A 15,057-nucleotide genomic window follows, 5' to 3' on the forward strand; every position below is an offset into this window, starting at 1 on the left:
GATCAAAAAAAAAAATTTTATATGCACCGGGCTCTTATTTATCTAACTACGTAACTATTTGTGCAATATCAATTTTGTGAACGCGCCAAAATAATTACTCTATATTTAAAAATTCCATTTCCAATTTTTTTACAACTCTGAGAACCACCCTGTATAAGTATCAAGGAATAAATTTTCGAAAAAATGCACATAATTTCACGCCTATATGATCCGATCGTTCAATAAATATCGTACCTAAGCTAATTCACCTATACCATTTTCAGGTATCACCGCACGATACATCGCTCTGGCGGAGAAGTTAAGCATTAAGTGATCGTTGCGAAGAGGGCAAAGGACGAAGGGGAGCATCGAGTGCGGCGCAGCACACGTAGAAGGAGAAGTGCAGGGAGGCACGTGACACGAGAGCCGTGGCTCGAGACACTTGTTGCGCGACTGCTGTCCCTTAAAGAGTCCGTGTTACGCAGTTACTTCATTGGACGCGAAAGGATCAGTCGACGCGCGAGATACAGGAAGGAAAGGAAGGGACACGAAAAAAGAGAGGCGAAGCAGGAGGAAAAGGGAGGAGCGGCTCGTGTCGTGAATTTCGTTGCATCTCGCGTTCTCTCCGATGGACTCGTGGCATATCGGTGGCATATCGTTGTAGCGCGCGTCGCGAGTCGTGTGTTCGTGCTTCGTCGCCGTTCGTCGTTCGTTGACGCGATGAGAAACCGCGAGTGATAATCGTGTGATGCTGGCGTTGCGATTGCCCTTCGTCTATCGGTTCGCGAGTGAACGTGCGTCGCGTGGGTCTGTCTAGAATCAGTGGAATTGTTTCGAATCTTGTCGCGCGAAGGAAAGGCTCTCGGCATCGCGTGGAACGGAAAACATGAACGTGATCGTGTGCTTGGACCGGTGACACCGGTCGCGGTTGTGAGTGCGTGGCTATCGTCGCTGGTAGCTCCCAGTTGGCAGATTAATACTGAGCCGACGGATATCCTCATTCGGTGAGATCATATTCTATATTCTTATTTCTTCCGTTTCGCGGTTGTGCCCCGTGTTGATTGTATTATGACGTAATTTTTTCGCGGCGGTTTACCGCCATATTGGCTTTGTGTCGACGGTTTCCCGCCATATTGGCCTTCTGTCGACGGTTTCCCGCCATATTGGCCTTCTGTCGCCGGTTTCCTGCCTTATTGGTCTTGTGTCGACGGTTTCCTGCCATATTGGTCTTGTATCGACGGTTTGCCGCCATGTTACACTTATGTCGACGATTTGCCGCCATATTAGTCTTGTATCGACGGTTTCCCGCCATATTGGGCTGGTAACGACGACTTCCCGCCAAATTGATCTCGTATCGATGGTTTCCCGCCATATTGGTCTTGTATCGACGATTTCCCGCCATATTGGTCTTGTATCGACGATTTCCCGCCAAATTGATCTTGTGTTCACGGTTTCCCGCCAATTTGATATTACGTAGTTGGTTAAAAATGGACGCCAAGTACAGAAAAGACGTAATATTGGCATATTTATACGTATTATATATACGTATATTATATTATGTTATACGTAATATATATTATACGTATATTATATTATATTATACGTTGATTATATTATACGCATTATACGTAATATGGCGTATTAAATACATAATATGTATTCTTAGAGTTTTCTTATCGTTTTTGAATATTAGTTGCGAATTATTATTCTCGAAAGATTTATATCTCGAGTGATAGATTATTGGAAAGGTGCTATTTTCTTAATATAATGGTTATAAAATTGATTTGATTTAGTAATTTCGAACCAGAAATTTCGTTCGAGTGATATTCACAGTGTTCAAGTGTTTTATTGTCGTGAGTTTATTTTCGATCAATTGATTTCGGAAAAGTTTTGAAAATCAAAGAGTGAGGAAATCGTATTGTTTATATATACGGAGTGTTCAAAAAGTAGGGTGCAAGACCTAATTGTTTTATGGAATTCATCGTAGAGCATAAAACGTCAAATAGATATAGGTTATATAATCAATCCTTTTGACGTAAAATGGACTTTTATTATTTATGAATATTCAGTAATTTATTCATACATGAGAATTTTGTATTTTAGTGGAAGGAAAATATATCAAATATTTACTGTAATAAATATTTGTTGTACATTTCATATTTCCATATGTTACGTATGCTGTATTACATGTTCAATGTTTTTGCAAAATTTAACGCCAAATAGATTGATTATTGGTATTATATCGATTAGACATTTTTTAATTATCTCAATGAGTACTGTAAGCCCTTCGAGTGTTAGACATATTTCTTTAAACTTGAATATACGTGTCTGTAAAATGGCTAGTTTGATGACATAGTAGTAAGATAGGTGGGTACCTGCTTTTGTGTTTTTGACAATACACGTTGACATAGTAGAAACATAAATTACGACGTCACGGTTTTTATCTCATGTCAGTGCTGAATATTCTGAATATATATCTCTGCCAATGTTTTGTATCATTCCTTATTGCTGTGCCTTACCAGGTTTCTGATATATGGTCCGATTTGTTTTTACATGTCACATTTTTAACAATGAATAGCAATGCAAAGAAAATAACAAAAATTGGTCTACCCTACTTTTATGATACTGTTAAGGTTGTTTAATTATTTACTTAATTAAATTTAATTAATTTCGAATTAATTAAATTCGCTTTTCTTTTATTAACCAATTTGCAGCTAGGTACCGTGCTTATTTTTTATTATTAAAAATTCTGGGAAAGTTGGAAGCTTCTCAATCGAAATAAAACGCTTAATGTAATTTTTTGTGGTTTCGTAGTCTTCAATAGTGTGATGATCAATGAAATGGCAGATGAAAATATTTAGAATATTTTCTGAAAGAAGATTATATTATAAAAGTATTGTCCTACGAAACATACTTAGGGTGTCAGCTAGATGTGGAACAATCTGAAATATTTTTTAATTAATTTAGAATGTTGGCACAAGTGTTGGAGCAATGTTATTTGAAGCAACTATCTTTTACATTTGCTACATTCATATTATTAATACAAATAAAATTCTTCTCTTTTAAAATCCCCTTTTCCTGTGTACCGAAATGGCCGTTCTAGCAAAGGACTAACCTCAATCTGAATTCAGAGCTTATATAACATTGGTTCAAAGTAACTTTAATAATCTATATTAATTATATCAAAGTAACTATTCCTTAAAAAAGTTACAGTAGACCAATAATAGATTTTATCCACAAAATATAATACAGGGTGTTTCAGACGTACACAATACTTTAAGAGCTAAACCTGTACACCAAAATTTGACTTTATTCCTACTTTACTTTCCACTTCACTACTCTCTTAATTATTACAACGTTATACATTTAATTTATTTTTTATTCTGTTTTAATTTTTTGATGTACACTTCTGAGACACCCTGTATAACATTCCACAGTACATCCTCCCCCCATCACAGCCCAATAATCCACGTCCCACAAATTACATTTCACCTACTTCTAACCCCCATTAGAACCAATCACTCCCCCAGTATCTTCCCTTTAATCACACCTAACCCAAACACGCACCCGCATGTTTCATACCGTGAAACTATTACCCTCTAATCGGAGATATGTAATTGAAAAACCGTAGGTGGATATCGTCGGGCTTGTAGACGGGTTGGGCGAAGAACAGGAAGTACAGAAGACCGGAAGGCTGGATCACCTCCGTGGAATGTCTTCAGGCGCCAAGCGGCTGGTGCAGTCGCTTCGGGGCCGTAGCGGGGGCGGCAGGGGCAGCGGCGGTGGTCGCGGTGATGGCGGCGGCGGGGAAGGCAGTGGCGGCGGTGGCGGTGGAGCGAGCACCAGCGCGACCAGATTATTCCATTACGATAGCGGTCACGAGCTCGACGAGATCTCGGTGATTGGCGCCGCTATCAGGGGTAGCGAGGGCCTTCCCACCCCCACGACGCCCTGTCATTGCGGCGGCCTCAAGTATGGCAGTGGGCAAACGCTCTACAGCCTCGCCGGCCTGGTGCCCCCTGCGCCCGCTGCACCTGCGCATGGAGTCCAGTCAGGTGAGTGCTTTGTTTTCCTTGCTTGTGCTGGTTACGGTCTCTTGAGTCTCTTGGTGTTATCCGTGAGAACCTCAATTGAACTTGCAATATTGTCGGTTACAGGACGTTAGTTTAACTTGTTTTTAACTATTTACTGCGTTGTACGTCTTCTGTATTTGAAATGCTTTGAAAATATGAACATCTTGTGCATGTAGAGCCCAGTCAAGTGTCTGGTTTGTTTAGGTTGGGTGTGTTACTTAAGATTTTCTGAAGATTTCAGAATTGTTTGGAAATTGAACTTGTAATTTTGTGTATTGTGGTTATTGGGGTGTTGGTATAACTTGTTTTTAATTATTTAATGTGTTATAGGCCTCTTTGCTTGAAATATTTTAAAAATAGGACCATCTTGTGCACATGGAGGCTAATTAAGTGTCTGGTTTATTTTGGTTTAGTATGCTAGGCAAGATTTCTTGAGGATTTCAGAATTGTCTGGGGATTGAACTTGTAATTTTGTTTGCTGTAGTTATTGGGGTGTTGGTATAACTTGTTTTTAATTATTTACTGTGTTATAGGTCCTTTTGTTTGAAATATTTTGAAAATAGGAACATCTTGTGTACATAGAGCCCAGTCAGGTGTACTTAAAATGTACTACTTAAAATTTCTTGAGGATTTCAGAATTGTCTGGAGATTGAACTTGTAACTTTGTCTATTTGAGGTTTCTAGGATGCTGGTTTAAATTGTTTCTCTGGCTGCTAACTGTGTTTTGTGTTGTTTCTTTTTGAAATGTTCTACAAATAAAAATATCTTATTCATATGGAGTTTAGTCAAGTGTGTGCTAGGTTCTTTTGCTTGGGTTGGTAATTAGGGTTGCTTGAGGCTTTGGTGGTTTGAATTTGTGAATTTTACCTATTTGGCGTTATTGGTTAAAATTGTTGTGAAGTATTTGTTCTTTTATGTTTTAGGTATAAAAACATTTTATGTGTATGGAGCTCAGCCTAGTGACTGGTCTCTTTTGGTTGGATGCATTTTTTAGGTTTTGATGAGGCTTTCATGGTTTCTTAAAAACTGTACTTGCAAGTTTTGTCTCTTTGGGGTTGTTTGAGAGTTGCTTTGAATTGTTTTGAGGTATAATACGTATTGTGTAATGAATTCTTTCTCTTGTTTATGAATATTTTGAGAATAAGAACATATGAATCAGAATGATTTGAAGATAGCAAAATAGGCAAATGGAAAGTCAAAGAATTTGTTTTTAGGATTGTTAAATTTAGAATTGCTTTAACTATTCTTCCACTGTACATTTTATTATGAATTGTTCTTATAATTCTTTGCTATAATTGATTCAATGTGTATAATTTGTTTAATAGATCATAGAGGTCAGTGATAAATTAAATTATCCTGGTAGACAAGGCATGTTAAATTCATAGTATTATCTGTTAAATGTTAATGTTAGTAAGAAAATTAATCAGATTAATGGAGTCCAACTAATTTCCATGTATAGTCAAAGTAATTTATGATATTCATTTGAGAATGAATTGGATGTGCAGAATACACGCATTTCTACAGTGAAAAACCTGAAAAAGAGGGAAAGAATGAATACATAACTTAGCATTTAATTGTTTGAATTTCCATCTGATATTTCAAGCAACTACAATATTTCAAATTTTTAATTCTTCGAGGAGTTTTACATTAATTATTTAAAATTCTTCAAATGTTATTCCATTTCATTTAATTTATTCTTGTAAAGTTCTATGCAAATAATTTTGGACTTGTTTTATTTCTATATTTTATTATTAACAAATTTCTTTAATTCTTTATTCACAATTTTAAAATGTATTCCACAGCAATTTGAGTAGAAATTTATATTCTTTTTATTTTCCAAAAAGCTATTGGCACTTTTTATTTGAACAACTTTGGATAAAGGCCAATGGTGTGGAACTTACATGCTCCAGGTTCCACAGCTCTGATTTTATCTTGAACATCGTTCAACATATGGTAAAACTTTGCGATTAGAGTTTTATGGTTTCCTCGTTTAAACCAGTGATAAAATAGCAGTAACACCTGTAAAATTTCTGCATATTTATTACATCAGATAAATTGATTTCTATATGAGAATAAGTAGAATAAAAGCTACCCTGATTCATCATTAGGCTCATCCTGGTCTATATTCGAATAAACTGTTTCTATTTTTAATCCTTTCAGGAGTAAGCGTTTCAGCGATCTTAGGACGATTTTCTAATTAACTCACTAGCGCCACCACGGCTCATATCTACCAAAAATATTTATCCTAAATATCCTATATATTGTTGAATTATTTTCTAATTTTACTGGTATAATCTTGTTATTTTCTTTTTGCTGTCTTTGTAATATTATTTGCATAATATCGTTTTCATAAATTTTTTGGCCATACATTCACGACTGTATTCGTACTAAAGGGTTAATAATGTTCGAGATGATATAAAGAGAACAAAGCCTCGGAATTAAATTCGGTAACCATGGTTTGAAATAAAGTTTGAAGTAACTCGTTAACAAAATTTCACAGTTCTTTGATATGGTATTAGTCTGCTAGGTTTCATCTATAAAATAAAGGTAAAGAAGATTCATAAACATTTCGCTTCGCGAATATTTTTCCTGGAAGTTCATATATTTCAATAGGAGGAACTCGTGGTGGGAGAAGTTCGTACTAAAAGCGAAATAACAGTGAATATATACCTTCGTCGATGTTTAATTCGGTTGCTCGTTTACGCGAGTGTGTATTTTCCTACAAGTTCGTTACATTTAACCGAGGTTTCGAGATGAATTATAAAGCTTAATTTGTTTTGACTCAATCCTGTGTTGATTAAACATACGCCATTTAGTAGAAGTTTGGAATCACGTGGAATTAAAAAATTTATAAAGGTGGTGGCTAAGAGTTTAGTTACTTCAGGAAATAATTTAACCAAAATGTAGAAAATAGCTTGTGATATTAATTAATTATTATTATTACAATTAATGTTCATTTATTTAAATAGCTTAATAGAAAATTTAATATAATTATGTTATGAGAAATGTAAGGTAAAAACATAACAAACAGGTATAAATATATAAACCACAGCATGTAACCCAATATTCTTCGTAATTGACAGTGTTACATAAATCAAAATTTTGATCAAAAAATGGCATTTTCGATGAAAATTTTTGCACAATATTTTACGTGACGAGCATAAACCTCAGGTATATTTTGCTATTCCGTTGTTCCAATATCGAATGGTTTACATTTCCTTTTAAAATGGTAATAAATTCATGTAACCTTCTTTCCCGGCGCTTAAAATAAAAGAAACCGTGGGAGAAGGGAGGATTTTTTTCCAATTTTTATCCAGACTCGGATTTCCATAAACGAGTGGATCGTATAGTCAGATTCTTTTGACAACGCTGTGCTTTACATGGAAAATTCATGTTACAACATTTTTCAAATTCTTTTCCCTCTTGAAGAACGCAGGCTTGCCTTGATATATGGTATTCAACGTTGTACGTGTCTTATTATATGCGTGTGTCCGTGTCAGTTCTTGAAAAAGGCTTCCAAAATTTTTCACATAATTTAATAATACAGAAGAAAATGAACCATTTCGTAGAAATTTTCATGCAAAATTTTTAGAAAACAGTAATCGAGAATCAAAAATAATAAATTATGTTATATTTATAAATTTTTCATGTTTTGATACTAGATATGTGAGACATGTATAGGCTACGAAATTTTTCGGTTTATTTTTTCCCATGGATTCTTTATGAGTTAATGATTCAAACGAACTCATAGTTCCCAAAGGTTTCACTAATTTCTTAATAAATATTCCGGTTAAAATTTCCCCATAAATATCTTAATATCTCTATATTACACCTTTATAATGTCTCTAGATATCCCTATATGTAGAGTGTATTATTTTTATGTTATTCTAAAATAATTTTAAATATTTAAATTTCTGAAAGACAATTCTGTAATAAAACTGTCTCTTGAACGGATAATAACAAATTTCTTTTTCCTAAAACACGTATTAACACGATCAAAAATGATTGTCAGACGTGGAATCGATACTGGTGAAATATTCGTTCCTTTGAACATTCCTTCCGATTTTTTCAAAATATTTGATCCAGATTAAAAGGCTATATTCCATTTCCAAGTGTGGTCCACTGCTTCATAAGTTTTCAGAATTTTTCCCGCCATTGTATTTTCATAAAGACATTTCTTGCTCAACGATCCTCCTTTTGAAAAATAAAAGAAAGAATAGTATTTGTTAATCTACCACGCGTGCATACCGTTCATGCTTCTCTCTATGCCGAGTTACGTGTAGCATGGATAAAAGGTAGGGGGTTGTTTCAATTCCCTATTGCGCAGATTTTCGTTTTTTCCAGCGAATAATTCACGGGACAGTTATCCCCGTGAACAATACATTTCGAATTCCTTTTAATCGTTGGCAAAACCTATTTTTGCGTTCTTCAATGGCATTTTCTCTTTGCTATACCTGTGGTACACTTGGAGTCCGCTGGAGTTCTCGGTACAGATGTCGCTAGTGTGTTCTGCGCGTGCTGCATGAGCCTGACGTGTCATGTAGCAGACAGACAATAAATAATTCATTGGGAAATGATAATGGAATACGTTAATTATTATTTTATTTATACTGTAACAAAAAAATGTAAAAGGTTTAAAAGTCTCTCGCAAATCTTATAGTATCATTAGGTATTGTACATAGTAGAGTGAACATAATATAGAAATAGATATATTTATAGTTATATATATAGTTATTCGTTTGTATATTTATGCTTGATAATTATTGGCTGTTAAATTTAATTAAATTGATTTCACACGAAGATAGTATACTTAAAATGCGACAACAAACCTAATCAAATTTTTATTCTAATAATTAACGGATCTCAAAGTTGTCGAAGAAATTTACGTTTTAATGATGTATAACTAACTTTAATAAACACTAAGAATTAACGATGCAACTATAAAAAATATTCTCATTTCCTTAGCGAAGTACAATGTCCCATAAATAGTCCTCAAAATAAATATTCCAAGTGTCAAAAATTTATCGGGATAGTTGAGATTCTACAATTGATATTCACGAAGAAAAGTATCTCTCAAGTGTTTCTCGCAACAAATATTCCAAGTGTTAAAGATTTCTTCGAATCACTGAGATTTTACGCCTGGCATTTCAAACTTCTGATGCAACTTCTTCGCTGGGAATCGGCCATCTTTTTTTACGTCTTCGTTACAAAGGGAGGCTAAAGTGTGCAAGCGACGAGAGGATCCGCTCGGTTAAGATGTCTCTCCGTTGGTCGAGGGATCTCGAGGAACGTCGCCATAACACTTGCAGAGTTCGCTTTCGTACTTGCTAGACTTTTAAGCGTGACACTTTGAAGGGTGAGCAAGAAAGTTCGCGTAGGTATGAGCGTTTTGCCCGGGGACACTTCGTATGAAGACATTCTCTGAGCAATGGTTGTTCATGTTCGAACAAGAAACTCGATTTCTGAACAACTTTATTCGAGAGAGCTGAAGAGATTGTAAAAAGATTATTCTTGAAATAAGGTAGTCAATTATACTATAGCAAATAAAACTATAATAAGTAAAATATTTAATTATAATATTAAATTTCACTTTTGGCAAATATTATCAGTATTTCAGTTTTGGGTTCTTGTGCATCTCTAGATTTATCTTTACTCAATTCTAGATTGATAATAAATGTATTATAAATACATATTATTTATATAATTGACTCGTCTTTTAATTGATACTGGTAATATAATTCTCTTTTTTTGCTTTATATAAATTTTTATAATTTATTAAAATAATTTATTAAAGTAATTTTACAATTTATTTATTTCTTAAAATAATTTTTAGATAAATTTTTATATAAATTATATTTTATAAGTTCATGCTATTTGTGTGTGAGAGATGTTGATGTTCTTGAGGAATTTGAGTAAATTTTTGGGTATAGGTATTGTATCTGGTATTATACTGTTTCTTTATGTATAATTTTAAAGATTTTTGTATTTATATAAATTGGTTTCTAGAGAGAATAATATAATAATTTTATTTTGTTGAGGATTTTAATATGTCCAATTTTCTACTGAAGCATTATGGCATATGTGTGTGTATATATATATATATATTATTTCTTTTTCAAATTTGTATCAATGAGTAGTATAATTTAGAGAACAGTATATTCTCTCCTTTTACAGTATGTACGTATTGTAACACTATAAATAGCGCATTGTAATACTTCCTTTTTACGTATAAAATCCTATTCCAAATATTCCAGCTTAGAATTCACATTTTTCTCGTTGAAAACTCCAATATTTTCTTTTGTGAATTTCCATAATCCAAATTCGATGGAAAACTTGCAAAAACTCGGGATTATCCCCATCCTTAAACAAACTTCGACAATTCACGATTCAGAAAGAAAGCGAGAAAAACAAAATGCTTTTATTTGATTTCAAATCCGCTGCGTCTCAAATACCTTGTATTTTTTAAATTCCATTAATACAATTGGTGATTTTAAAACTAATTACAATGCACTAAATCGGAAACTGTATTCGAAAAGACTAAAGTGATCGATACGTCGATGGACCACGTCGCATGATGGCGCTCGCGTCGGCTCTTTTATTTCACAGCTCATCCTCCATTGAAAATAGCAAGAATGAGTACACACGTATACAAAACATACTAAAATATTCGCATAACTTCAGGAATAGAATTCGGTATACTTCCACCATAAATATCTACCTCATTTCAATTAATTTTAGATATTTCTCAATAAATAATGAAATAACCAATGAATCGCAAAGCAACTGGTGACACCAGATGGCGACACACGCGCCTTAGTAACTCGAATAACTTCCTTAATTAGCATCATTTAACGAATGTTTCGAAACCCAGTGCGAAACACATTTAACAACCTCCATTAACTCGACTCATCGCCATTTTTCCTCTCCCAAAATGGCAGTTCACGCGTCGAAACGCTCTCCAGCTGCGATTGCTTCCTAATACGTTGAAACACATGTGTGCTGGCTACGAGTCAGCATTTCGCTGGAAAACTTTCGGTGAACGAGGGCCAGTGACCGACAATGGCACAAAAGTCCTGACTCTGCTAAGTGTCCCAAGATCCCTTGCGTCTGGACACACTTATTTTCCTCTCCCAAAATGGCAGTTCACGCGTCGAAACGCTCTCCAGCTGCGATTGCTTCCCAATACGTTGAAACACATGTGTGCTGGCTACGAGTCAGCATTTCGCTGGAAAACTTTCGGTGAACGAGGGCCAGTGACCGACAATGGCACAAAAGTCCTGACTCTGCTAAGTGTCCCAAGATCCCTTGCGTCTGGACACACTTAGGCAAAAGCTGTCCTAGCCGGCTGAACGTTCTTGTGCCACGGATCTCGAAGAAGTCTGACCAAGTTCTTGGATTAAACGCAAGGAAGTCCTGATAGCCTGTGCCGTCGACAGAGGGGCTCTCTCATTTGAATAATTGGAGAGCCTGTTTTTTCCAGGAAGGGTATTTCACTGTTCCAATCTCGTTTGGGGCAATGTCTGTTGCTCCATGACCAATTTCCATCTGTTTTCAAGTTGATTTTTGGAAATGATTTGGACGATGAAATATGATTTGGATGAGATAAAGGAAATTGAATAGTAGGGATTTCTTTTCCAATTAATTGATGAATGGATGAGAGACTATGACAGTGGGCATCAATACGTATTGTATTTGATTTTTCAAGCAATTTTAATTTTTTCCAAGATTATTTTGCATATTGTATTTGATTGTGATAAACTATAGTTTTAAAGCTTGCGCAGTGTTTTGAAATGTGAACTAATATTTTGATAAATTTCTTTTATATCAGGATCGATGGGCATTCTGTCAGTTTTGTTTATTATTCGATTTTGTCTATTTGACACACGCTATTTCCCTTTATGGCACGACTGGAAAAGAAATGTTTTGAACCATTACAGGAATATATATGTACAAGAAAGTCGATATTGAAATGAAGAAGATTATTTATCTCGTGTATCGACATTAAACAAGTATCCATATGGTACAAATACAAAATATGATGAAAGAATTTCTACATTTCCTGGGTATATAGTTTACGTAAAAATATTGTTTAGATTAATTTCTAATGTCGTATGGCATCATTTTTTCTTTACACTTCTCTGAAAGCCGTCAGGTATCTCGTAAAAATTTTTCCTAAGAAGATCTGTCAAAGACCTAATAATCCCACCATTTTTCTTAGTCTGAAGAAAAATGATTGCATGTTTCACGACAGGACTTCCATATATATCAGGGATTTGTAAAATTCATAAAAATCTTGGGTCGATTCCTTTACAAGCTGTATTAAGAAACACTTTCACGTGAAATATGGTTGTGAAATATAGTTGCTGAACGATATACGTGCGCTCACATCTCAAGCTCATATGTGTACCAGTGTAGGTTATGTAGATTAAAAGTACTATAGTGTCATACAAGATGATAGTTATAATTATATAAACAGAATATCATCACTACAGTAATAATTCTATATTTTCACTTTTCCTGATATTTGCAATTTCTTGAATCCATGGAGGATATTTATTTTATAATTTTGTAATCTATTCTATAATTAAATTTGTAACCGTGATAGCAATTATACTAATTGCTACAATGAATTACTATAAATTTTATAGTTTTAAATTTCATAGTATATGAATTACTATAAATTTTTTATTATAGTCTTTCAGGGATTTAAAAGATTAATATTTTTATCTATGGTGTTTTCTTACATGATTCATGGTGTTTATATTTCCATCTACAACAAATCTCTTCCCTCAACGTCAGAACAGAATAGAACAGATCAAAGCACTCTGCGATTATAACATTTTGTACTCGCTATTTTAACTCGGGAATACCATGAAAGACGCATAAAAGGAGCATAGAAAGGATATCCGGAATAAGCAACTTCGTGGAAATCTCTATGGCTGGTTTAATTTTTTATCTCCGCGGTGTCCGCTTATGCCACAGCATTTAGCGCCGCTAGCACACTAGCGCCACCCTATCAGCGAAATAGGCCGGCGTCCGCGTTGCTGAGTGTGCACGTATACGTGCATAATACAAGCGCGGTAATGTCTCTTGCGACTCCCACTCGCATCTATGATAAGGGACCAGCACTTTTCTCTGCAATTTGCCCCTAGATGTTATCCGCAAATTATTTGCCGTGATTTGTTCGCCTCTGCGATGTTCTCGGCCAGCGTTCTAACCTTAAATACACACATTCCACAGGGTGCATAAGGATCTTTTGGTCCGTCGAGAGCTATCTCGTTTACTCGGCTGTGTGGCAGCCGTTCGAATGGGAATTTCTCTTCTCGTGGCTCAGTTTTTCGTGCATACACGTGCGATTTTTCTACTCGCTGAATGCAACGTTTCGAATTATTTTTCTCCCTTTTTTCTTTGCACGGCGAAAGGAGGGTTGCTTGTTATAATGCCTTCGCGGTAGCTAGGCTGCTTTCCGAGTGGATTACATCGGGATACTGCAACGAGTAGGAGTTTAGTGGATTTATTTGCCTGAAAGGTGCATATTTAGGTTGTTTTTGGAAAATAGAGAACCGAGTTAATCGATGTCACCTATAATGAGCCTAAATTGGCGATTTGAGATTGGAGATTTAGGTCAGAATGATTAAAGAGTGGGAAGATGGTATTATTTATTCGCGTTAATGAGAGAATCTTCGATTATTAACAAATTCGTGATAATTTCGAGTATAATATGTTCTAAAATATTTCTGTATAATATTTTTGATTCATGGTATCTTATATCCCATGCAGTATACCTATATCATACCCTGTCATACATCTTCGCAACGCGATAGAGCTGTCCTGCCTAACCATTTGTTTCAGATGACGTGACTCAAGACCTTCTTCAGAAATTCAATACTCTTCTTTATTATCTAATAAATAAATAAATAGGTAGATTTAATATTTACATTTTAGTTTCTCTTCGTATCTATTTCAAGTTCTATACTATACATGTATATATAGAATGTTTTAATGAATTTTCTGGACCTGAGTAATTGCACGAGGCATTTCTGAAATATTCTCAATCACAGCTAGAGGTATGATATAGTTAATCAGTTATCCAGATAGGATGTAGTCGAAATTAGAACGGAACCCACGAACCTGATGCAAAACTCGGTTACTGTATCGCTTCCAGTGAATACACATTGCAGCATAATCATTCGAGCTTCTAGTCGATTGTGTACATATAATTATTTACATATCTACGTACATAAGCATGACGTGCTTGAATATACCGATGATTGCGAGGCGATATCGTTTCCGACAAAGAGAAGTTTGCTCGAATTGCTATCTTGTTTATCAGTATGCACATCTCGCTAAATTTCTCTAGGTTTGACGTCGTAACATCATGATCCATCGTGAAAGTAAGCTTATTTATTTATATCAGCTTATTTATCCAAGAATTTCTAGCTTACATTTTAAAGAACGTCAGGTAGTCCTCTTGAAACGCGGTTCCACGATGGGGCATTCTTCCCGCTCCTCGAGGTTGGGAATCTTCATCCTTTAGAGACCTCTTCTGGTTGATCAAGGCCTTTTGAAGAATTTTGGGGATAAAAGGGAGCCTCAGAAACTGGGTGACAAGTCACAATCGAGTCCTTTGCAACCAAAGAGTTGTCAACAGGTAATTCACCTACGAGAAAATTGCAGAAATGCACTCAAGATAAGAAATGCACTATATTACCTATAGATGCTACAATATATTGCAGTATTTGCTATATATCATGTATAATATTTGCAGTAGATATCGTATTGTATCTATAGTGAACATTTTACGTCTACATACATATACTATGCATATGGCAGATATTATATATATCATATACAGTGTACCAGATAATATTGTATATGTTATATATAGTGCATTCAGTATAATATATTATATACAATATTTAACTATATTCAAGCGATTAACTACATATTCAAGCGACTCAGTCGTAGTAATTCGTTCATCTGTTATCAAAGCTGTCAATCTAAG

General features: G+C 35.0%; 1 protein-coding gene across 1 annotated transcript in view; it reads left to right on the forward strand.

Moving 5' to 3' along the window:
* The window catches only part of LOC108554904 (cyclic nucleotide-gated cation channel alpha-3), a gene marked incomplete at its 3' end in the record, with an annotated part of 308,264 nt that overhangs the window by 90,535 nt on the left and 202,672 nt on the right, over positions 1-15,057 (forward strand). The window contains exon 3 of the mRNA XM_017910317.1: positions 3,611-4,034. Coding sequence (XP_017765806.1) covers positions 3,611-4,034 — 424 coding nt within the window. The remainder of the gene's footprint in view (positions 1-3,610; positions 4,035-15,057) is intronic.

This window comes from Eufriesea mexicana, unplaced genomic scaffold (assembly GCF_001483705.2).
Source record: "Eufriesea mexicana isolate 0111107269 unplaced genomic scaffold, ASM148370v2 scaffold115, whole genome shotgun sequence".
NCBI classification, from domain to species: Eukaryota; Metazoa; Arthropoda; class Insecta; order Hymenoptera; family Apidae; genus Eufriesea; species Eufriesea mexicana.